This window comes from Peromyscus leucopus, chromosome 19 (genome assembly GCF_004664715.2).
Source record: "Peromyscus leucopus breed LL Stock chromosome 19, UCI_PerLeu_2.1, whole genome shotgun sequence".
NCBI lineage: Eukaryota > Metazoa > Chordata > Mammalia > Rodentia > Cricetidae > Peromyscus > Peromyscus leucopus.
Genome location: NC_051079.1, coordinates 78,517,221 through 78,541,034, shown reverse-complemented (window position 1 = coordinate 78,541,034; position 23,814 = coordinate 78,517,221). Strand labels below are relative to the sequence as shown.

General features: G+C 45.0%; 1 protein-coding gene across 3 annotated transcripts in view; it reads left to right on the top strand.

Moving 5' to 3' along the window:
- Brd9 (bromodomain containing 9) overlaps nucleotides 1–23,814 on the top strand; it is a 26,852-nt gene extending 3,038 nt beyond the window's left edge. The window contains exons 4-16 of one of the 3 annotated variants that reach the window (XM_028873650.2): nucleotides 464–524; nucleotides 1,044–1,188; nucleotides 1,829–1,939; nucleotides 2,577–2,689; nucleotides 4,656–4,788; nucleotides 7,502–7,577; nucleotides 8,865–8,960; nucleotides 10,752–10,884; nucleotides 12,962–13,073; nucleotides 16,025–16,063; nucleotides 16,925–17,027; nucleotides 19,208–19,375; nucleotides 23,190–23,814. In XM_028873650.2, the coding sequence (XP_028729483.1) occupies nucleotides 464–524; nucleotides 1,044–1,188; nucleotides 1,829–1,939; nucleotides 2,577–2,689; nucleotides 4,656–4,788; nucleotides 7,502–7,577; nucleotides 8,865–8,960; nucleotides 10,752–10,884; nucleotides 12,962–13,073; nucleotides 16,025–16,063; nucleotides 16,925–17,027; nucleotides 19,208–19,375; nucleotides 23,190–23,290 (1,391 nt within the window). In that variant the 3' untranslated portion in view covers nucleotides 23,291–23,814. Of the gene's footprint in view, nucleotides 1–463; nucleotides 525–1,043; nucleotides 1,189–1,828; nucleotides 1,940–2,513; nucleotides 2,690–4,655; nucleotides 4,789–7,501; nucleotides 7,578–8,864; nucleotides 8,961–10,751; nucleotides 10,885–12,961; nucleotides 13,074–16,024; nucleotides 16,064–16,924; nucleotides 17,028–19,207; nucleotides 19,376–23,189 lie in introns of all 3 variants that reach the window. The other 2 variants (XM_028873648.2, XM_028873647.2) reach the window with 2 other exon arrangements.

Sequence of the window (23,814 nt, the reverse complement as noted above, 5' to 3'; positions counted from 1 at the left end):
TGCTATTTGGAATAGTAAAGCAAATGAAGTCAAACTTCTAGACTAAAAATTGGTAAACTTTAACCAGATTAAAAATTCTGTAAGCTAGGTAGTGGTGTCTCAGACCTTTAATCCCAACACTCAGGAAGTAGAGGCAGGCAGATCTCTGTGAGAAGTTTCAAGTGAAGTACTGACCAGAGAGTCCAGAATGAACTCTACCCACACTTTTGCTTCTTCCATATCTTGTCTAAAATACCAGGCTGGATTTTTATGGGAACTGGAAATAGCCTTATGGTCTTGAGACATGCTGTGTATCCCTTTGCCAACCTGCCTATGTTGAGGGAGCTGTGCCCAAGTTCTCAGTTCTTGCTTGGGCTTCAGATGCTTTGAAGTTCCACAAGCAGATGAATATGGAGATTTCTGATGAAAGAAATGAAGTCTTGCTGTTTGATTTTATTTCCTTGCTTTCTCTTTATAAACTCAGCTGAGAATGAGAGCACACCCATTCAGAGGCTTCTGGAGCACTTTCTCCGTCAGCTACAGAGGTAACCCCGTGTCCCACCTGCCATCTGTCACCCATGAGACAGACACCCCACCTTCTCTAGATACCCTAAACCCCACGTCCCACGTCCTGCCTCTACAGTACACTCCCCCACTTTCTCCTCATCTTGAGACACTTTGAACCCTGAATCCCACCCACTGCCACCACAAGATGTGTGACACTCTACCTCCTCTAGGCACTCCCAGTCTGGCAGGGTGTGAGAGTACTTGTGTAGTCCACAGCTCCAGGGCCAGGGAGCTCATACGCTGCATTCCAACCTGTCTCATCTGAAGTTGGTGTCCAGAGCATTGCCTGTCAGGGATAAACTGGAACAGTGTCATTTTGGTTTTTGTAAAATATCTGTTATAACCTTAAAAAGGCATATTTGTTTTTCCACTGAACTTTTAAGAAGCAAATTTAAAATTTAGTTAGCTATATAAATTTTTGGATTGTAAAAATTCTTATGTCACTTAGAAATTTAGACTTAAGAGTTTTTTCACTTCAAAGATATCTTTGCTTTCAGAAAAGATCCTCATGGATTTTTTGCTTTTCCTGTCACGGATGCAATTGCTCCTGGGTATTCAATGATAATAAAACATCCCATGGACTTTGGCACAATGAAAGACAAGATTGTAGCTAACGAGTATAAATCAGTCACAGAATTTAAGGTAAATGAGTTTTACTTTCTGAAATAATGTTTGCAAAACTGTGTGTGTATGTACATGCATATGGGTTTGCCCATGACCACTCACATAATGAACACTGTGTATGTACCTCAAGTCATTTTTTAAAAATAATTTCTTGCATATGTATTGTTTTATTTTATGTGTATAAGTGTGTATGTGCACCACGTGTATGCCTGGTGCCTTTGGAGATCAGAAGAAAGCATATAATCCCCTGGAACTGTAGTTACATATAGTTGTGAGCCACTCTGTCAGTGATGTGGAGCCCCTCACTCCATTTCTCACTTCTGGTTAAAGAAGCAGACATGTTAGTTTTTATTCCTATTTTTGTCCATGTTCTTACCAGATAGGAAGGAGGGCTGGAGTAAAGAAGGGATCTTAGAATATTTATACAGTCTTTCTCATAAAATCTACATACTAATATACAAAAGGAAATTGGAGACTTTGACCAGATTTTCACTGGGAAATTCTTCATGCAAATAAAAACTCATGGATCATTATGAATCTCTGTCTTCTGAAGTTTGTTTTTTGCTGAATTTCATTCCTTCCCTTTTGGCATCATTTGACGAGAATGGAGAACTTTGCTGTTACTTATATGGCAAATTCCTTGTATTTTTCTTCTTAGGCAGATTTCAAATTAATGTGTGATAATGCGATGACCTACAATAGACCAGACACCGTGTACTACAAGTTAGCCAAGAAGATTCTGCATGCGGGCTTTAAGATGATGAGCAAAGTAAGAAACCCACTAGAACAATGGCGCTGAGCCGAAGTCTTCTAACTTTCTGTGCCTAACAGGCTCACAATGAATGACACGCTTCATCCATCCGCCACACCCAGGTGCTGACCCCTGCTCTAGACTGCCCTGTCCTCCAGGCACTGCCCACTTCTGCACCTTCATACAGCTTAGAGGTGCCGTTACAAGGGCTGGTGAAAAGTTCTGGATCTAGGGTCAGGCTGGCTGGATCACAGCAAGCCTTGTGGTTTTGCTCTGTGCGACAGCCTCACTGACCTTCAACAGTACAAGCTTATCCTTTGGCTTTTCCAAGTGGCTTCTTAGAGCTATACTGTAAGCCAGGCTGGATGAGCCTCACATAGGCAAGGGACACTTGCTGGGCTCCACCATTCCCTCACCACCATCTCTGGGCCATATCTTGAATGCTGAGCCCTCGCAACCATTCCCGCTGCAGCGTCTGGGAAGGTGGCGATTAGGCCAGGTGAGGCCGTGGCCATCCCATGCCATCCCATCGTCACGGCTCCGTGGCTAAGGGAGAGGTAAAGTCCTGCTGCTCTGTCCTTTCTGATTCTAGGAGCGGCTGTTAGCTTTGAAGCGCAGCATGTCGTTTATGCAGAACATGGATTTCTCTCAGCAGGCAGCTCTCTTGGGCAGTGAAGACCCAGCAGTTGAGGAACCTGTTCCTGAGGTTGTCCCAGTGCAAGTAGAAACTACCAAGAAATCCAAAAAGCCGAGTAGAGAAGTTATCAGGTAAGGCTTGTGGAGCTATTGCCTGCAAGCAGGACAGCAATGCTTTGCCGAAACAAGGGCGAGGGGACCTGTGGCGCATCTCATCCTGGATGGAGGAGCATGGTCTCTAAGGATTCTTAGGTTCCACGAGGCCACGTGGTGCAGCCCAGGGCCTTGAACTGGATGCCTTCCTGGTGCTGGAACTTGAGAGGGCAATGCCATCCTGTTCTGCCTTCCCCCAAATGAGGTGATTGTGTCACATGGCTGATACTAGCCTATCACCTGTGTATGTTTGCAGACTCTGCATCTTGCAGGGCAGTTCTATGGAGTAAGATAGTCACTTATTGCATGCTCTCATGGCACCATCACAGCTCATGCTACTGATGAATGTGAGATGCAAGGGGCCTGAGACCACTCTCCTGTGTGCTAGCCACATGCACTGGGACTCACAGACCCATGGAGCTGGCCCTGCAGTGCATTTTGCCGGTTTGTCATTACCATATGATATACATTCTATTTTCTAATATTCATCCCTTTAGTATATGCCCTACATACATAGCACCTGCTAATGACCTATGTACTTACCTGTGCAGAGCACAGTTGCAGTGAGCCCACTCTGGTGATCAGCACTCACCATGGAACAGTGTCATAAGCTGACTTCTTTAGTGCTGTAGGGAGATGGGTAGCCTGGTGATGAGCATCAGGAAGGTCAGGGTGCTTCAGACATAGCTCCCTGAAGCTTTTCTCCTGTCCATCAGACCACAGCTAATTAAGGGACCTTCAGAGGACATTATCTATATCCCACACCACAAGGTTTTCATGGTGCCCTTTTGTCTCATGGATAGTGAGATATTGATGTTACTGCTTCAGTAGCAGACACAGGGAGCATTTAGGCAATCATAGGAAGTTGGAGCCCTGCATGGTTTCACTGTCCAGCATGTGGCTCCTCTGACTGGTTTGAGCTGTTGGGGGACTGAGTAGCTCAGAATGGAATGGTGAATACCACACAAGTAATAGGTGGGAGGTCTCAGTTTTATTTGTGAAATATACTTCTTTCTGGGTTAGTGACTAACCTGTGACCTAGGATTCCATGAAGTTGAGAGAAGGACACATTTTCCTAAGGCAGGTTCCCTCTCAGCAGACAGCTCTTTCTAGTGCACTGCCCATTGTCCTCTCTAGGGACACCTGCTGCCTTCATGTGTTCCTGGCCTCTCAGGTTGCATCAGATTTGTAGAGTTTCTAGTTAATGACCTTGGTGTAGATGGTCTTGTCACTAAGCTTCTTCCCTCATCTGTGGGTTCTATGGCTTTTAGATAGAATGGATAGTTGTGGAGATTTTTTCAGAATTCCTGGATTTCAAAGTCTGAGTTTCTATACTGAAGTCCACCAAATGCTACAGATCATGCTTGACTGTCAGTGCCAGTGCTGTGGGACCCTGATAAGAGACACCATTATCCCTGGGCTGGATTTCCAGAGAGCATCTCTGTCAGATATGGGGTCATCCTTTCGTTGCAACATCTCTTAGCCATTTGTGCCAGGGCAGAGAAGAACCTGCCTACCTGTTTCTACTGTCTGCAGGGGCAGGCTAGCTCCACAGTGCCAGCACTTCTCACTTTGATTCAGAACTGTTCCTCCTTGGGGAGCCCAGGGCTTCTTGCAGCACTACTGCAAATGTGACACTCCACACAGAGGGGACTTTGTCACATTTTCTTTAATATCTGTGTAATTTCTGTTACCTTTTTTTCCCTCTGTAAGAAGACAAGTGTTTCTCTGAGATGTGGAAAGTATAAGGGGTTCCATATGGTTTGCATTTTTTTGCTCCAGGAATAGGAACATGATTAGAACACATAGGAGTGTTATGAGAAGTGGAAGGATTAAACTCTACCCAGTGCTTCCCTGCTGGCTTCTGCAATGGGTGTTCATAGAAGCTACTGTTGGGAAGCAACGGACAGTGCCTATGATGACACTTGGTTTTCATGCCTTACAGCTGCATGTTTGAGCCTGAAGGGAATGCCTGCAGCCTGACAGACAGCACTGCAGAGGAGCACGTGCTAGCCCTGGTAGAGCACGCAGCTGATGAGGCTCGGGACAGGATTAACCGGTTTCTCCCAGGTGGCAAGGTAGTATCTGTGGCCCTCCCTGAGGGCCATGCCACTTGGCCTCAAACCCTCAAGTTTTTGCAATCAGGTACCACCATCAAAATTGGGAGTGCTAGGGTCTGGCCAGAGTACCTCCTGGATGCCAGGAGTTCAGGCCAGAGTCAGATCAGCTCTTTGATTGTCTTGGTCTTATTTCCTCAGAGGGGTCTGAGATCATGTTGGCAGGGCTATTCTGAACATGGAATATGGTATTTCCCCACTACATCCATCTTGGGTTGGGGCCACTTGTGACTGACACTATTGCTTAGGGGAAGCCTTGATTGCCAAGCTTCCCTACAGGTAGAGCCTCCTTCATAGTCAGTATTCACAGGGGTAATACCAGCATCTCTACCCCTTTGTTCATCTGTGGCTCTATCCTTTTTGTGAGCCATTCATAGATTATTGCTGCCATGTCTTAATGCAGCTGTCTGTGTCCCAGCAATGGCAGAGCGATCCACCCAACTATTGCCTGCTTCTCTGTAGACCAAGGTGCTGCCACTCTCAGAGCACCTTTCCTAGTACAAGGTGATCTGGTGCAGAACATCTGTAGATGATAACGCAAGCTCCTGAAAGAGAATAAGGGCACATGGTAAGATGAGCCTGTTGTGTTCCACCAGACCTGACATGATCTAAATCTATCTCAATGTAAGGTCTGTATTAACAGTAATCAGAACTTTACATTCTTTTTCATGTCAAGTCTTCAAAATGTGCATTACATTTTAAATACTGAATGTTGAATTTTGGACCCTCCAGTTATAGGAAATACCTTAAGTATTAGTTAGAGGTATGGCTTAGTGGTCGTGCTCTTGCCTACCCTACATAAGACTTTATGTTCCTTCCCTAGCATTGCAAGAAAGCAAAATGAAACAAAACCCCATAAACACCTTAAAGTTTGTTTTGCCTGTTTGCTTGCTCTTGTAAATATGCTATTGAAAAGCTCAGCATCAGCTGGTGGCTTGCAAGAAGTTCTGTGGGTAGCATTGCACTATGCTCCTGCTGTATTCTACCCCTGGAATTGGTCATTTCTCTGGGGAGCCTTGGTTCCTCCAGTGAGAAACCTTATTTAGAAATGGATATTGTCTTAGAGCTTCTGTTGCTGCAGTGAAATACCATGACATAAAGCAAGTTGGGGAGGAAAGAGTTTATTTGGCTTATACTTCCATATTGTTGTTTATTGAAGGAAGTCACGACACAAACTCAAAATAGAGCAGGAACCCAGAGGCAGGAGCTGGTGCAGAGGCCATAGAGGGATGCTTTTTACTGACTTGCTCCCTATGACTTGCTCAGCCTGCTTTCTTGTAGAACCCAGAACCTCCAGCCCATGAATGGCACCACCCACAATTAAGAAAATGCCTTGAGCCGGGCGTGGTGGCGCACGCCTTTAATCCCAGCACTTGGGAGGCAGAGGCAGGCGGATCTTTGTGAGTTCGAGGCCAGCCTGGGCTACCAAGTGAGCTCCAGGAAAAAGGCGCAAAGCTACACAGAGAAACCCTGTCTTGAAAAAAAAAACAAAAAAAAAAAAAAAAAAAGAAAAGAAAAGAAAATGCCTTATATAACTGGATCTTTTTGGTGGGGAGGGGTGGGGGGTCAGTCAGGGGCGGGGTGTTGGAGACAGGGTTTCTCTGTGTAGCTTTAGCTGTCCTGGAACTAGCTCTGTAGACAAGGCTGGCCTTAAACTCACAGAGATCTGGCTGTCTCCGCCTCCTGAGTACTGGGATTAAAGGTGTATGCCACTACCTCCTGGCTACAGCTGGATTTTATAGAGGTATTTTCTTAATTGAGGTTCCATCCTTTTAGATAACTCTAGCTTGTATCAAGTTGACATAAAACTAGCCAGGACAGATATCCATGTGGTAGGTAAAATGCTGTCAGGTAGAGCCAGGAAATGTACCTGTATGGGTATATACCATGTATATATTGCAACTTAAGAGTTGCTGTGTTGGTAACTGTGTTTGCATGTACTGAAATCTTTGTTGTCTGGTGAAACTTCCTGTTCCCTCCAATACCACAGGCCATGTCATGTCTCTTCCCTTTTGTAGTACTGCATTGAGAAGCCTGACCCTAGTACCCTGGGTATATTTATTGTTGGTGCCCTCTCTCCAGGATCTGCACCTCTACTGCCTCTGCCCTACTTGTTACTTGCTCTCCGAAATTCCCCCTTTACAATCACAAGAGCTTACTCTTCATGCATCTAGCCAGTTCCCTGCACATCTCATTTGCACATGTACACCTTCCACACCCTGACATACTGTCCCTGTATGAGACTGCAGGTGACTGTGGGGAATAGTCAAGGCCTTTTGTGGAAGATTTTTAGTGGAGTAATGTTTCTACCTACCCAGAGATGGAGGTCTGTAGTATGGTATGATGCTTTTACTTAGCTGGCATTCCTCTCATTTTGTTCAGGCTTAATGGATGGTTTTTAATATTTGCTTCTGGGACAAGGCTTTTATTTCAGAAACTCTTTGGAAGGCAAACTCTTTGGAAGGCACCTTGGTCATAATCAGGTATATTTAATCATGAGCTGGTGCCATCAGTCACAAGCAGGCCAATCTTCAATCCCTGGACACGTGAGAGGGAGTCTCTGGTTCTTTCTCATGGAGAAATTGGTGGAGAAGTGACTAATATGTCACTTGTCTCTAGTAGATGGCACAAAGTTTCCTCTGGGGAATGACATTTGGATGCTACTTCCTTGCAGATGGGGTACCTGAAGAAGCTTGGAGATGGAAGTCTGCTCTACAGTGTGGTGAATGCAACTGAGCCTGATGCTGATGGTGGGTGCTCTTGCAGAGCTTGGTTGCTTGCATGTTGTCCTCTAAACTCTATACATACTTTGAGCATATATAACACATTCACAAGTCACCACTACTGCTTGCCTGGCTTCCCATTTCTACATATATCCTTGTTGGCATATGTGTGTACAGTGGAGCCTGTATGTGTCATGAAAGGGGCTAGGATGTCATTGGACCGCCATTGGGTTTCTCAGGGTAGTGATAGAATCTTATGGGCTGAATTTCGTTGATGATGTAGGAAGGTTTTGTCTCTTGAGTTCTGCCAGCGCTGCTTCCTCGTGGGCCAAATGCTGACCTACACACTTGAAGCTCAGAGGTATTCTGGAAGGAAGGTTGGATCATGTCAGGGTAGGTCTTAGTGGAAACATGAATGCATACCAGCCTGGAGGGGCATTTCATTCATCAGAACATCTTGAGAAGGTAGCAGCTGTGCATGTGAATGAGTCCCTGGGACTGCAACATGTCCACAGACACACTTGGAGACGGTGAGACACAGTGGATGTTGGCTCACACTTTCCTGCTTTGCCCTTGGGCCTCTTGACATTCTTCTCCCAGCCCTCAATCAGCAGGTTGTTTCATTGCTCTAGTGTGTACAGGATAGCCACTCTGATTTTTAACTGTTAGTGGAAACAAATTTCTGTGGTCTTCAGGAGAAACTAGATGAAGTAGCCCATACTTAGGCTAGAAAGTCAGTGTGGAAACTGAGGTTCATGCCAGGAGTGGAGAAATGATGTGCAATGTGAAAACCAATAAGCAGATGTATAACCAGATGAGCATGTAGAGGATGGCCATTAAAGTGTTGCTAATAATAGGTGCTGAGTGAGCAGTTTGCAAAGGTGTCAGTATTGCTGGCATGATAGCCCACAGACATGAGAAGGACAAGCCCGCACCCATTTCTACTTCCCCAGCACTGGGATTATAAGCATGTACCATTGTCTTTTAAAAAAAATTTTTTTTTAAAGTATAGATTTGGGGAATTGAACTCAGAAGTTCATGCTTACAAGGCAAACACTTTGCCAATGGAACCATATGTCTAGCTCCAGACATTATATTTTTTTCATGGTGTTGACTTTAGGGCAGTTACAAAATCAAATTGAAATGGTGTTAGTTTTAAGAATTATATTTTGCTTTTGCAAAATGATTTTTAAATGGACATTGTAGAGTCTTTATGCCTCCACCCCTCCCTGTCCAAAGTGCTATAGAGAACAGGCTCATCATTGCTGAGGCCAAGCTAGCTTCATCATTCCCTCTGTCCTGTGTCTTCTGCAGAGGAGGAGACACACCCTGTGGACCTGAGTTCACTGTCTAGCAAGTTGCTCCCAGGTTTTACGACACTGGGTTTCAAAGACGAAAGAAGAAGTAAAGGTGAGTACAGTGACTGGTAGGAGCTCTCGGGAGCTGAAGGGTGGCTGGGCAGGCGTGGGGATGAAGAAATTGCCAGTTCCTCCTCCATGATTCTCTTCATGGTTTTGTTACTGTGCCTGGATTCAGATTTCAAGACAAATGAAGTTTAGATTCATTAAAGTAGGTGGATTAAAGTCATACTGGGTGGAGAGTTCCTGCTTTGCATTCTGCTCTCCACTAAGGGTGAGTTCAGACTGAGCTCCTAAGCTTCCTCACACAGGCTTCCATCCCCTCTCCATAGGAGTCTTGATTCAGGCTCCTGCTAGTTCTTACGGAGGAGTTTGTTTCTTACATCAGACTTACATTTTAACCATTTGCAGAGTGATGGAGCTGCCTGGCAGCCAGGAGAGCTAGACAAGGTGGTTGTGGGTAGCAGCATGGCATGAGGGGGAGCAGGTATATTTGTGTTTGTGGGGTCTACATTTATAATCGATCTACTAGTGTGTTTTGGAATGTGTGTGCTTGTATGTATGTGGTAGCATGTGTGCTTGGGTGCTTATAGGACTTGCTTTGACCTGTTCATGTGATTTAGTATGTGTGCCAGAAGACTTGCTTTGGTGTGTAGGTATCTATATATACACAGGTATGTGCTTAAGACTGGAGAGCATTCAAGCTGAATGCTTTATGAGTCTCAGCTAAAAGTATTATCACTTCCTTCCTCTTGAAGGCACAGTAGATTCCTGGTCTGAGCCTAGGTGTGCTTTGATGACATTTCTTTGGCCTTCACTGAAGTATAGAGGTGTTTTAAAAACATGTGGAACATTTTAGCATGTTCCCCTTAGACTTGGCATTTTGTTATATTTCCAGACAGATTGTTTCTTGAGTGGTGGTATAGGGGCAGGGATGGGATTGTCCTTTTCTGTGTCTTTGCTTTTGTTCTCCTTTGTTGTGTCCTGTGGCCCTCGCTTTTACTGTGGCTCAGTCACCTCTGCACCATAAGCTTTTACCATACTTCTTTATCCCCGTCAGTCATACACACCATCTGCTTTTCTTGGTATTCACTCTAGGTACAGGGAGGCTTGGTACCACCTCAGTAGAGGGCATTTTATTTCTGGAATGGTGTTTTCTACATCTCTGAATATGAGAGACCAGCCTGCATTTGAACCTTCTGTTAAATTGTACCTTCTGTGATGTATGATCTACCCACACCTGCCTCCATAGCAACCCCTCCCTTGACATTGCTCACACTTTGCTTTTGAGATGTTGCTTGTGTTTGGTTCTTAGCTCAGCAGTTTTGTCCCCAGGAGGCATTTTTATTACAGGGAAGAAGAGAGTGTGCGGCTATTGTCCTGTGGGAGAGAAGGAATGCTATAGCAGAGTGCAGGACATGGCATAACTTCTACCCATAGTGGCTGTCAGTAGAGAAACACAGCCATGTAGACATAGCCTCGTTTACTATTATAACCCTGGGTAAGAGTGTATTCTGTATTGGTTCAGCTCCTGGTTCTCTCAGGGAGGGTTCATGAACTGACTGGTCCCAAGAACCACCTCCTCTTGTCCAAGCTCATCTTTACCCAAGGGTCAGTCTTTGCTTTGTATCCCTTGGTCCACAGGTGTGAAATGGGGTGCTGAGTAGACACTGCAATTATCCATGGGCAGTTTCTGCTACTGAGTTTGTGCTCAAGCAGGAAGAAAAAAGTTAGAACCAGGCATGGGCTCAGGTTGAGATCATCTGGAAGGAAAAATGGCTGTGGCCATGCTGGCTGTGCATTGAGCATGACTCTGACCTTCCCTCTGCTTCCATCTCCTTAGTTACATTCCTCTCCAGTGCCAGCACTGCACTTTCAATGCAGAACAACTCTGTGTTTGGGGACCTGAAATCAGATGAGATGGAACTTCTGTATTCAGCATATGGAGATGAGACTGGTGTGCAGTGTGCACTGAGGTAAGCCAGGTCACACATATGTGTGAGATCTGTTCCCTAGTGAGCAGCTTGGCATTGCTATGCACTCTGGGAAATACAGCTCTGGCTGACAACAAGGTAGTGTCAGCAGAAACTCCAGGACTATTTGCCACTCTCCATTCCTCTGCCTTAGGCCTGTCTTGCAGTTCAGCACAGTTTGAAGAAGGCAGTGATCCAGGCTATAGCATAAGTATGTGTTAGCAAACTGTGTATACTTAACAAGAAGTTTTTTTCACAATTGTTTTGAGATATGTTTCCTAGAGAATGTTAGACAGCTGGAGCCATAGTAATAAAGTTCTAACATCAAGGCCTAAAGAAGGCCTCACTGTGCTGAAAGCTGGAGGTCTGAGGCCCAAGATTTGGCACTCTTGGTTCAATACAGACACTGTCTTCACGCAGCCTTCCCTCTGTCCTGGTCTCCTCTTCTATGACACTAGTGAGGATGGATCAGCAACTACCCTGGTGGCCCCTTTTTACCTTAATTACTTCTCAGAAGACTCCATCTCCAAATACAGTTACATTCTGTGGTGCTGAGGTTAGAACGGCAAGTGATGAACTTGGGTGGGGTGGGGTGGGATGACATAGGCAAAATTCAGCCCATAACACAGCCTAGAATGTAGCATAAAAGTACATTGTAAAGCTAGAGAGATGGCCTAGTGATTGGGTGCATACTGCTCTTGCAGAGGACCTGAGTTCCCAACACTCAAGTCAAGCACCTCATAACTAGCTGTAACTTCAGTTCCAGGAGATCCAGCTCCCTCTTCAGCGGGCATCTGCTCATGGTCACACACCCCACACAGACATGCATGCACACATATAATTAAAAGAAATAGTAATCTTTTTTAAAAACACAGATGCAAGACTGCATCTTCATAGTGTCTGTATTTTGTTTTCTGTACAAAACAGAAGTGGGCCGTCTTTGTAGAAGTAAATTTTTATGGATAATTAAACTTTGCTAGCCTCTAAAAAAATAGAATCTTTGAAAATACAAAACAGAAAAATTCCATTTAGTCCTTAATAAACGAATACTCAGATTTCTGTGACCAAAGAGGCAGTAAAAATAGAAGTGAAAAAGGGGTTTCCTTCAGGAGAGAAGGTGTGACAGGTCAACAGGCAGGCTTAAGTTCCAAGTCAGAGCACATGCTGGCCAGCAGGTCACCTGGACTGAACTCTACTTGTCCCCAGGCCATTAACATCCTACTCTCTTCCCCAGTGTCTGCTCCTGGAATGTGTTTGAGTTACACATGTCACACAGAAGCATTGGGTTCCAGTGTCCCACAGAAATACCTGAAGATGGCAGCACTTCACAGTTGCAAGGGCAATATAAAACAAATGCCCAGGGGCTGTGGGGTCATCAGGGTTGATCTGTGAGCACTTCAGGTCTCCATCCTCAAGATCTGCCCTCTGTACACATGGTCGGAGTATCCCAGATACCCTGTATGCTGTATTCTGTCAGCAAATGGGTTTATCTAGCTTTATAGCTCTAGGCCAGCAGCCTTGCTTCTCTCTCTAAAGGCCTTCAAGGTCTAGGAGTCTTATGAAGTCATCCTTCATCCTTCTAGGGAATTTTTGTTCTTTGATTACATTTTATTTATTTTTGAGCTAATATATTCATAGGATTCAGAAATCAAAATGTATCAAAAGGTATGCCCTGACTCTTACCCCCACCCCATATCTGCCCATTTACCACTTCCACATCCCATGCTTGCCTATACTTTTACATGTCAGACTGGCAGATACAGACAGCCTTCTTTAGATTAACCAATATGTCTTACAATTTTATGTGGATTGTGAACCTGCATGTGTAACTGCCTTTTGTTTTTTCCTTTTCCTGGAGACCTTTTAATCTTTTTTTTTTTTTTTTGCCATGAACCATTTTGAAATTGTTAAGAGCTGTCAGGTCCGGTCCCCCACACATACCTAGGAAGCTCCCAGAAGGCTGAGGAGAGCTGTTAGCAGTGGACTTCTGGAATCAGAATCATTGTCACTGTTGGGGGTGAATCTTGAAATTGGAATGTGATGCTTTTTCAGCACATTCCCTCACATGATTCCTTTCTAGCCTGCAGGAATTTGTGAAAGATGCTGGGAGCTACAGCAAGAAAATGGTAGATGACCTCCTGGACCAAATCACAGGTGGAGATCACTCAAGGATGATCTTCCAACTGAAGCAGGTGGGATTTGAAGTTGCTGTGCTTTGTGGGCACAGGCTCTTGTGCTACTCTAGTGCAGAGAGCCCATCCAGCCCCCTAGGGTCTAGGGAGGCAGGCTCTGGAGGTCATTGCTGGGTGTTCTTGGCTCATTGAGCTTTAAGTTACGATTTTAAAAGCTGTCTTTAAAAAGGTTTGACAGTTGCTTGTCATGTCTTTCTTAACCTATGCCCATGTTTCTTTCATTGGCCATCATCATTTCTCCTGAAAAATATGCTGTTTTCTTACAGCACAGATCTGAAGACTGAGCTCTTCTCGGCTTTTGTGTATCTGAACATCTTTGCCTTTACCTTTGAAACTTGTTTTCTCTTGGTATGGGTCTACTTGGACTTTTCATTCTACTATAACAGAGACTAACATTGTTTCTGAAAAAGCATCTGTGGCCCTTTGTGTCTTTACTTTGTTTGTGATGTATCTGTCAAGACTAGGCCTGACACACTGTAAACTGAGGCCAGCTCAGATCCACAGTGTATATGTTCACAAGCCAAAGATGTGTTTATGTTCAGATTATACATGTGTGTGCAGTACAGTATCTGCTGGACAGTACTGGTAGGATTTTTTTTTCCATTACTAGGGATCAAATACAGGGCTATTTACAGTCTAGAAAAGTGTTCTACCACTGAGGCACACCCCAGTGCAAAGATGATTGGATTTTATTTGTGTGTGTGTGTGTGTGTGTGTGTGTGTGTGTGTGTGTGTGTGAGAGGGGGGAGGAGGAGAGAGGGAGGTGAGAGGAGAGAGGAGAGAGAGAATGTATGTGTATGTAGTGCATATGGACGCCAGAGGTCAGCCTCCAGTGTTGTTCCTCAGGTACTTGATTTTGGGTTTATTCGTTTGGGTGTTTTTTGTTTTTTTTTTTTGTTTGTTTGTTTTTTGTTTTTTGTTTTTTTCAAGACAGGGTTTCTCTGTGTAGCTTTGCGCCTTTCCTGGAGCTCACTTGGTAGTCCAGGCTGGCCTCGAACTCACAGAGATCCGCCTGCCTCTGCCTCCCGAGTGCTGGGATTAAAGGCGTGCTCCACCACCGCCCGGCTTTTTTTTTTTTTTTTTTTTTTTTTTTTTTTTTTTTTTTTAGATAGGGTCTCACTGACCTGGAGCTAGCTGGATGGACTAGGCTGGCTGAGCAGTGAACCACAGTGATTCACAGGGATTCACCTGTCTCCATCTTCCCAGTGCTGGACTACAAGTAACACCATGTCCAGCATTTTCTGTGGGTTCTAGGGATCCACCTCAGGTCCTCATGCTTGTGAAGCAAGTATCAAACAAAGATTTTGCTTTCTTCATTTGAAGAGCATTGATCTTCATTTTTGACAGGAAGTTGTTACTTGTGATCTTTGGTCTAGGGCAGACATATTCCAGGGCTGTGTGACCATAATGCTGAAAAGTGGTATTGCTTGCTGGGTCTCTTCTCATGGTCAAAGTTTCCCAGAAGGTCTCTGCTCTGCCTGGGTGGAGTTCTAAAAAGTATCAGTCCATATAGCTCTGAGACTGTTTAGGCCTTTAGCCCCCATAGCTCTTGGTCTGGCCTGGTAGCCTCCTCTTTGTCTGAAGAAAGGAGCATAGAAATCTTGTGCCTCATCCAGAATTCAGGCTTTCCAACATGTATTTGGCTCCTGGTTGCCATTCTTCATGTGTGTTTCTTTCCAGGCAAGAAGTTAGCCTTTAACACAGGCCGTTTATTTAAAACCTTTTTCTTCCTACTTTGTGGATGTATAATGTCTGATGCACATGTGAAGAAAAAAGGACAAATTTTTGAGAGTTATCTTCTTCCACTGTGGATTCCAGGAACTGAACTCAGGTTATCAGCCTTGAGCAGCAAGTACTTTTACCCAATGAGGCATTTTGCTGGCCTAGCACAGGCCATTTCTAGTTATATCTTGTCTGGTATGGCATGAAATTGTGCGCTCTCTCTCTCTCTCTCTCTCCCTCTCTCTCTCTCTCTCTCTCTCCCCCTCCCCTCTCTCCCTCCCTCTCCCTCTTCTCCCTCTCTCCCTCTCCCTCTCCCTCTCCCTCTCTCTCTTCCTCTCCTCTCTCCCTCTCCCTCTCCTCCTCTCCCTCTCCCTCTCCCTCTCCCTCTCCCTCTCCCTCTCCTCTCCCTCTCCCTCTCCTCCCTCCCCCTCCCCTCCCCCTCTTCCTCTCCCTGAAATGAGGTTGTGCTGTTGGTGAACTCTGGGTTCATTGTCTAAGGGTGAGTTCTGTCATAGGGTTGGATAATTTCACATACACAGCAACAGTAAAACTGGCACTGAGTACTCAAAGGAATGATGCTAGAAGAATCTTCTGCAGGGAACAAATGGCAAAATAAAGGCCGTATTTCTAATTAAAAGTTGGTGAAAATAATTGCATAACCAAATCTCAGAAACATTGGGACCAAATTCATGGATGTGGAAGTATATACTGAATCATCCCTTTTGAGGAATGTGCATAAAAATAGGGTGTTTTTAAAGGTGTGCTCTTGCCAGAGCACAGGACAAAGGTACCATGGGGAACATGTAGCTCATCCCATTTCAGCAGTGGAGTAGATATCACCACTGCCTCCATCACACCACATCCAGTCTCAGGTACTTGGTCATGTTCCAGACTAAATATCCAGGCCTGTTTTTCTCAAGCTGCCCATTTTTGTTTGTTTAAACATTGGCTTCGATATAAATTTGGGAATCCTCTTACCCATATCCCCCTTCACCCTAACCCCAGCATGGTATCTGAGCACTTGGCTGATATGGAATGAGCTGACTATTCATGGTCTAACTTCACTACCACCTGTGAAGAGTCTTATAAAAGCCCTGCTTCAGCCATGGATATAGTAGTAAGGTTATAATGAGAACCCCAGGCAGTGGACAAGCACTGTTAGTGTAATGTGAATGAATTACCCTGTAAAAGTGATGGAAAAACTTGTCTCCTGTCTTGTTACTTGGCAGAGGAGAAGCATCCCCATGAGACCTGCAGATGAAGTGAAGGTGGGTTTCCCAAGCATGGGAAGAGAAGCTCGGCTCTCGGGGTGTGTGGTTTGTGTAAAAGTCATTGCAGTGATTGGCCAGACAGCCTCTTGTCATTCCATTCAGCAGCTGCTAGTTCCTGAAGAGGGGCTTCAGTGGCACTGCTTTCCTGTCATCTACTTGTCTTAGTGAACTGAAGAGAGGGATATAATCTAAGCTGAGAAACAAGTTCAAAGCAGTCAGCGAGGCACTGTCCTCAAGGAGGGTGGGGACCCTTTCCCTGTGTGACTTGACATGGTAGGCAGCACTATGGGCTTGTGCTGCAGAGTTTATCCACTGGCCAGCAGAGACCTGTGCACCTGAAATGATCAGTGTGGGGTTGAGTCTCAGATCCCAGGGAATACTGTGGGGCCTTAGTATGAGGACATGAGCAGAAACTGGGCAGCAGGAGCTCCCAAAGCCCTGGGAGACTGCAGTCCCCTTGTTGGGAGAAAACTTTTGGTTTCAAATCTGCCACATTGCTCCTGAAAAAGGTGGTGGTGGGCCCTTGAGTTCCATGTATGTACTTGGTCTCCCTGTGGCCTACCTTCCGTATTCCCATTGTGTTAATGAATTCCCTAAAAGGTTAGCAAAGGCTGTTTGCTCTTAGTAGAGATTAAAGTTGTCAGAGGTGTGTTGATCTGAGTAGGTCCCTGGACATGGATTTGCACTTCCATTAATAAGCTTAGATTCCATGTTCCTTGGACTGCAGCCTCTAGAATAGTGCTCATTCATGTTACTGAGAGGTGGGCTCAAATTTAGCACATCCTGTTGACTTATGTAGCTGGCATTAGTTGACATTTGTGCTGTCTGTTTAATCAATATTTTTCTCACCTTCCACAGGTTGGGGACCCACTGGGAGATAGTGGTGGCCCTGTTCTGGATTTCATGTCAATGAAACCATACCCTGATGTCTCTCTGGATGTGTCCATGCTCAGCTCTCTGGGTGAGGCATCCTGAGCACTATTTTATGTGGCTTCTCACGTGGACTCCATCCCTACCTGTGATGTGTGATGTAGTAAGAAAACATCATTTGGTTTCTCTGTGTTCACAAGCTGCCCTGGCAAATAACACAGCCAAGAAGAATCTGTAGGGTTAACTTACGACTAGTCAGAACAAGAAATACCCTGGGGCTGTGGTTAGGGCCTAACTGTACCTCAGCACAGGGGACAGTGTCAGAGCCAGAGGACGAGGGCACCCAGGTGATATCTGCTGGTTGCCCTAGGAGTTAAAAACCCAGCTGAGACTGGTGTTGGAAGTACTGTGTAGCTCAGTGTGGAGTGCTTGCTTAGCATGAACAATGCCCTTGGTTCAATTCCTTTTTCCAAAAATACCAAAAACAAACAATAATGCCAAACTAAACAAACCACAAACAAAAGGCACTGGTTTGTAAGACTAGGAAATAAAACTTGTGTGTTTTCTTCAGATTCCCTTGGTCAGACTGATAGGTTTGACTGAACAGAAATGACATCTGTCACTGACCCCAGACAGGTCTGGTGCATGCCAGAAGCCACAATTAGCTCTTCTGACTTGAAGCTGTACCTTTTGTAACTGAGATGCTTGGGTTATAAAGCACTTTGGTTTGCTTTTCTTTAGATTTATTCTTCTCAGACCCTGGGGTTTCCATATCCAAATGTGGAAATTCCTGGCTATAATTCCTTCAGTTACCAGCCTCCCGTCTTACGCAAGTAAGCTCCCTGGTTAGTGTCCCTCTGTCTGCTGCGGCTGGCCATGCCCTCTGCCAGTTGAGCATCTAAGGGCTCTCTTCTCCTTTGCTCTGGTTGTGTCTCAGCACAGATGCTGCTACCCTTATCTTGGGAAGTCCCACTCAGCTTGCCTGCCTTCTAATACTGCAGGGCATTAGCCTCAGGCACTCTGTTTAGTGCTCTGCCTGCTAACTTTATCTCAGGTATTTGTACCCTGTCACCCCCATGGTTTGGGACATGTTTTCTTGCTGCTTTATAGGTTCACTTACAGGTGTCAGAGTTTATATCCTGGGTGCTAGGTTGGATGATGCTATGGATTATGGCACCCTGTGCTCTGAGACCAGTAAATGGTTTGAACCCCATAGACCATTCCCAAGTCTTGTTGGGAATGGCCCAGAAACACCTTTTGGGGTTTTGTTTGTTTGTTTGTTTTGGGGGGTTGGTTTGTTTGTTTTTAACATTTCATTTTATTTTTGAGATTATAATTACAAAATTTCTTCTCTCCTTTCCTCTCTCTAAACCCTCTCATGTATCCACCTCCACTCACTTTCAAATTCATGGCCTCTTTTCTGTTCTTACATGGGTATAATGAATATGTATATACATATATATTCCTAAACATAACCTGTTCAGTTCATATGGTGTTACTTGTATTATGTTCTCAAGGCTGACTATTCATCATTGGACAGCCAGTTGGTGTTCTCTTCCCTGTGAGAGACCGCCTCTCCCCATGTTCAGTTTTCCTTAGTTGCCTATAGTTCTTTACGTGAGACTGAGGCCTCGTGGGCTTTTACCTGTCTACTTTGACATGACCATTGGCATCATCCTTGTTCAGCCCATGTTGGTGAGACTGTGGGTGTAGTTTCTGATATTATTGGGAGACACAATCTCCCAGCATGCTCCTTATCCTCTGACTCTTACAGTCTTTCTCCTTCCTTTTCCATAATGTTCCTAAGGCCACTCTTAATACAGGGCAAAGGTGGGTCCCTGGTTCCTCTGTCTAAGCTGTGTCCTTTCACAGGTTCAGGGTAGTTCTTTGCTCAGACAAGTCAACCCTAGGCCCTAGTCTGTTCCTAGACTTGGGATCTGGGTGGAGACCCTGCTCAGTGTACTTGTTTGCATACTCTGTCCACTTTTTCTGTTTATGGCAGGAGGCCAGCATCAGACAGACACATCTTTCCTGTTGACAAAATTGTCCATAGTGCTGGTGCATTGGGTGGCTGAGATTCAACATGGCTTTCTGCTTGAGTGAGAGAAACTGGGTCTGCTCCCTTGCATACTACCAGCCCTGGCCTGTCATCAAATGGGGTTCCCTCTGCTGTGAGCTCCTCCAGCAGCGGTGCTACAGAACAGTTTGTGCTCTGTGTCTGGTCTGTGTGTGCCCTGCATTCACCAGCATTGCACCATTTTTGTCACATAGGGAAAGTGAAGAAGGAGCTGGACCATGATGATAGCCACTTGAACTTGGATGAGACGACCAGGCTCCTGCAGGACTTGCACGAAGCACAGGCAGAGAGAGGAGGCTCCCGGCCGTCCTCCAACCTGAGCTCTCTGTCCACCGCTTCTGAGAGGGAGCAGCACCCTCCAGGTAAGGGCCTCACAGGGGCGAGTAGAGGAGCCTGCATGGCCAAGATGGTGGACTCCACACAGGGGTTTATTCTGAGAGGTCTACATCCTTGTGCATCTGTAGGGCCAGGACATTTTGTTTTTTATTGTAGATTTGTTACCACCTGTCTTCTACCACTCCATATTTTATTCTTTGACTGTATTAATCAATGTCCCTGGTGAGGGGTTTCTGTGTTTAAGGAGAGATGAGCCATACCACTAACACTCTAAGTGTCCCAGCTACATGTGGGATCTCAGGTGTTGGCTCTGTAGTTCCTTGAAATGCTTGAGCCTGTTGTATGAGTTTCCCCAGATGTGGCACTGACAGCAGCCCAAGGAGACAATTTTACCAAGTGTGTCTTAGTGAACCAGTGAGTTTACTGGAGTTATTTTTAGGAACATAGGTAAGTCATTCCTTTTGTCTCTCCTTCCATGATGTTCCTTAAGCCTTGGAGTGTGTAAATATGGTTATTTTCCTCCATCTGTGACAGATCATTGGACCACTATGCCATATTAATAGTCTTTTTTTATTCTTAAGAACTGAGGCTGACAGCAATAGTGCTCTATGGGCATAAACACAGATGTTTCAAAGGCAGATTAACAGGCATATCATATCCATTTAACAAAGCAATAGTGGTTGCTTCCCTATTGAGACCTGTGACCTCCCCAGACACGGCGTTTGCCCTGGATTACAGTACTTTATGTGCGTTTCTTCCTGTGTTAATTCAGTCAGAAAGTGGGTTGTATTACAGTACTTTATGTGTGTTTCTTCCTGTATTAATTCAGTCAGAAAGTGGGTTGTTGTACATAAGTCATGTCACTATTCTGTCACTGGTTACACCTGGTGTCTTAGTTACTGTCCTGTTGTTGTGAGGAGACACATGACCAATGAAACATAAAATAAAGCATTTAAAGTGCCAGGCATAGTAGCACTCACCTTTAATTCCAGTACTCAGAGGCAGTTTGTGGTATTCTTTTCTGTTTTTTTTTTTTATTAAGTTCTGTCAGAGCTAGAGCAGCAAGGTATGCGGTGGCACATGCTTATCACATGGAGAAGAGCATAGATCTTGTAGTTCAGGATACGCCAGCATGAGACTACCTTTGATGGGGCTTACACAGGCATGATAAGCATCACGTGGTTACAACAAGAGAACAAAAAAAAAGAAAAACATACACACAAAGTAGCTCTCAGAGCTAGGACACGCAGAGAATAATTTAGTCTGAGCTCTGCTTTAACTTTTTTTTTTTTTTTTTTTATTTTTGGTTTTTTACAGAGAAGTATATGAGTTCAAGCAGCATGATCGTGTGACCAGATAGAGCTACAAAAAAAAAAAAAAAAAAAAAATAGTTGCTTACAGTTTCAGAGAATTAGTCTATGATCATCGTGGCAGGGAGTGTGGTGGAGGCGGGCAGGTAGTCATGGCACTGGATCAGTAGCTAAGAGTTTACATCTTCACCCACAGGCAGCAAGCCGAAAGAAAGAGACACTGGGCCTGGCATGGGCTTTTGAAACCTCAGCTCCTAGTGACACACCTCCTCCGACCAGGCCACACCTCCTAATCCTTCACATAGTTCCACTGAGGACCAAACATTCAAACATATGAGCCTATGGGGACCATTCTCATTCAAACTACCACACGTAGCATGTTGGTACTGTGGCTGACAGAGTCCATAACCAAGCAAGACTGTTGATGACAGTTATCTCCAAGTAGTAGCTCACCTAACACCATCTAGCGCTATGAAAACCACAGCAGGAAGAGAGCTTGTAGCTCAGTCTCAGCCTGATTTCTCCATTACACAGCCACAGTGTGTGTGTCATCAACAGTGGATAGACAGTACTGTCTCATTCTGGATGCAGCTTACAGCAGCACAGTGATGACGCCTTTGTGGTCTGAGGAGCCTCAGGGGTCTCCTCTCCAACAACTCTGGTGTCTCACCTAACAGCCTTGTGGTTTCTGTCCTAGTTAGTCTTTCCGCTGCTGTGATAAAACACTAGCCACAACTTGGTGATGACATTACTTACTTCATCTTAAACTTCACAACAGCAAGAGAAGCCAGGGCAGGAGCTCAAGGTAGGAATCTAGAGGCAGGAATGAAGCAGAGGCCATGGAGGAATGCTACTGACTGGCTTGCTTTTTCTGGGCTTTCTCAGCCACCTTTCTAATACAGCCAGGCCCACCTGCCCAGGGTTGATAGCACCCACAGTAGGCTGGACCTTCCTGCATCAGTTAGCAGTGAAGAAAATGCCCCACAGACATGCTCACAAGCCAGTCAAAGTTCCTTCTTCCCAAGTGACTCACAGGAACCAGCCTTCATTCAGACTCTTTGCTGCTTTCACCTTCCAGGTGCTTTTCCAAGTCTGTGAGACACTCAGCCTTTTTACAGAGAAGGACCAAGATCTTTGAAGACCTACCACAGTCCACTCCAAACAGTTCCCAGGGATCTTGCATGGCTAAAGAGCAACTGAAAAGGAAACATTAGTATAACACAACCTCATCTGTTATATTGTTTCACCAAAACAGTGTGGGGGCAGCATGGACGGAGACACTGTCCATCTAGACCTCCACAGACAGTTGTTTTCCATGGGCTGTCAGCCCTTGTCCTGGAACAGTGCTGCCGTCATGGGCCCCACATAGTTTTGGTTGGGCCAGCCTGTGTTGCTCACTCTGGCATAAGACCAAGGGAATCAGAGCTGCACCCTTGCCTGCCATGTCTGCCACTGGAACTAGATACCTAAGTTATGACAGGCTCTGAGCTAGCCCCACAGCTCTTGTCTTTCCATTGGCCATACTTGACTGTTGAAAGGACCAGATCTGGGTTAAAAAAACAGAAAGAAACCCCCACCCCAAGTATACTTTGTTGTAGGGAGAAATACACACCGTAACCTCTGGGGGATAATTGCCCATCCTTAGGACAGCTTAATTTTTTCATTTGAAGTTTTATCTTCTATGAACTGTTGCTTAGGCTTTAAAGCCTTCCGGCAGCTTACTAACATAGCGCTTGGCTTTCTGTTGGTTTTTTTCCTTGTGAATTCTGGCTTGACACAAATCTTACCCTGTTTGCCTTTGAGTGACTAGATAGACTCCTTTGTTTGCTTTTCCTTTTTCCCATCACCTCTTGATTGCTTTTGCGCTTCAAAATTTACATGCTGATACAAGTCATTGACATCCAGCAGAACCTCTTCTTCCCACATGGGCCCCATCCCATCATAGGACTCAGCAAAGCCATTATAGCTGCATATCAATCCTGAGATCTCTGCTCAATCAACATCTTAACTCTCTGTGAATGTGTTACAGTTCAGTCTGGTGAACACAGCATCAAACACTGCCTCTTGCATGCTAGTTTCTTCAGTAATGTCTGTCTTCTCTGTGGTCCTCTAGTCCCTGATATTTGTGGGAACTTCAGCTAAAGATAACCAAGTCTGCCTGATAGAGCAAATGAGCTCAGCCTTTAGGGGCTCCTTTCCTTTGCCTCCACTGCCCTTTGTTCTCTTTTGACCTCACATGCATCCTGAAGTATTCTGTGCACAGAATGAATTCTGATCCTTTCAAAGGAAGCCTGGCTGCAGCTGCTGGAAAAAAGACTAAGATTTTTTTATTCTGATCACCTTGTATATCAAGCCAAGTAGAGCCTGAGGAGGTTGCAGGCATCCCTGATTCAGATTGGGATACGAATGCACCTGTGTCTGGTGCCAGGGAGGACATTTCTCTTTTTAGATATCAGTCACAGATGTTGGTTTTATAAGCTTTGCAGATCTGTTTGATGTGCTTAAATGCTGTGTTTTTTTAAACCTACAGGAAGTCCTTCTCGCCTTAGTGTTGGGGAGCAGCCGGATGTCACCCATGACCCTTACGAATTCCTTCAGTCTCCAGAACCTGCAGCTTCTGCCAAGAACTAACTTGTGGACTTTCTAGATGTTTTATTTTTTTTTCCTAAGTTTTATTTGATACACAGTTTTTGTCACAAAACAGAAACTTTTGTCTCATCCTCTCTGGCATGTAGCAGCCTGAGGAAGATGGTGGCCTGTCTATACTGTTATGTCCACAGTAGAGGCCCAGCAGCACCGAGTGGTGTCCCTTAAGTTCTGAGCAGTGACAATAGAACATAACAAGGGTTGGTAAACCAAGCTTGTTTATGATAATGTGTACAAAGTCATTCTACATGAGTCCTGCACAGCTGTCTTGCAGTTCTCTAAGGGGAGCTTGCAGAATAGGCCTTCAGAGGGTAGCTTCTATTTTCTCTTTGGTCACTTGAGGATGGAGTTGTCTCCATGAAAAATAATGAACCACCCCACATTTTAGAATGAAGTATTCAGAGCCATAAAATGTTTCAAAACTGGATGTATTTGCTGAGTACCTGTTTGTATTTACAAAATACATGAACACGGGTCCTAATAAAGAGATGCCTAAGGTGGTGACTCTA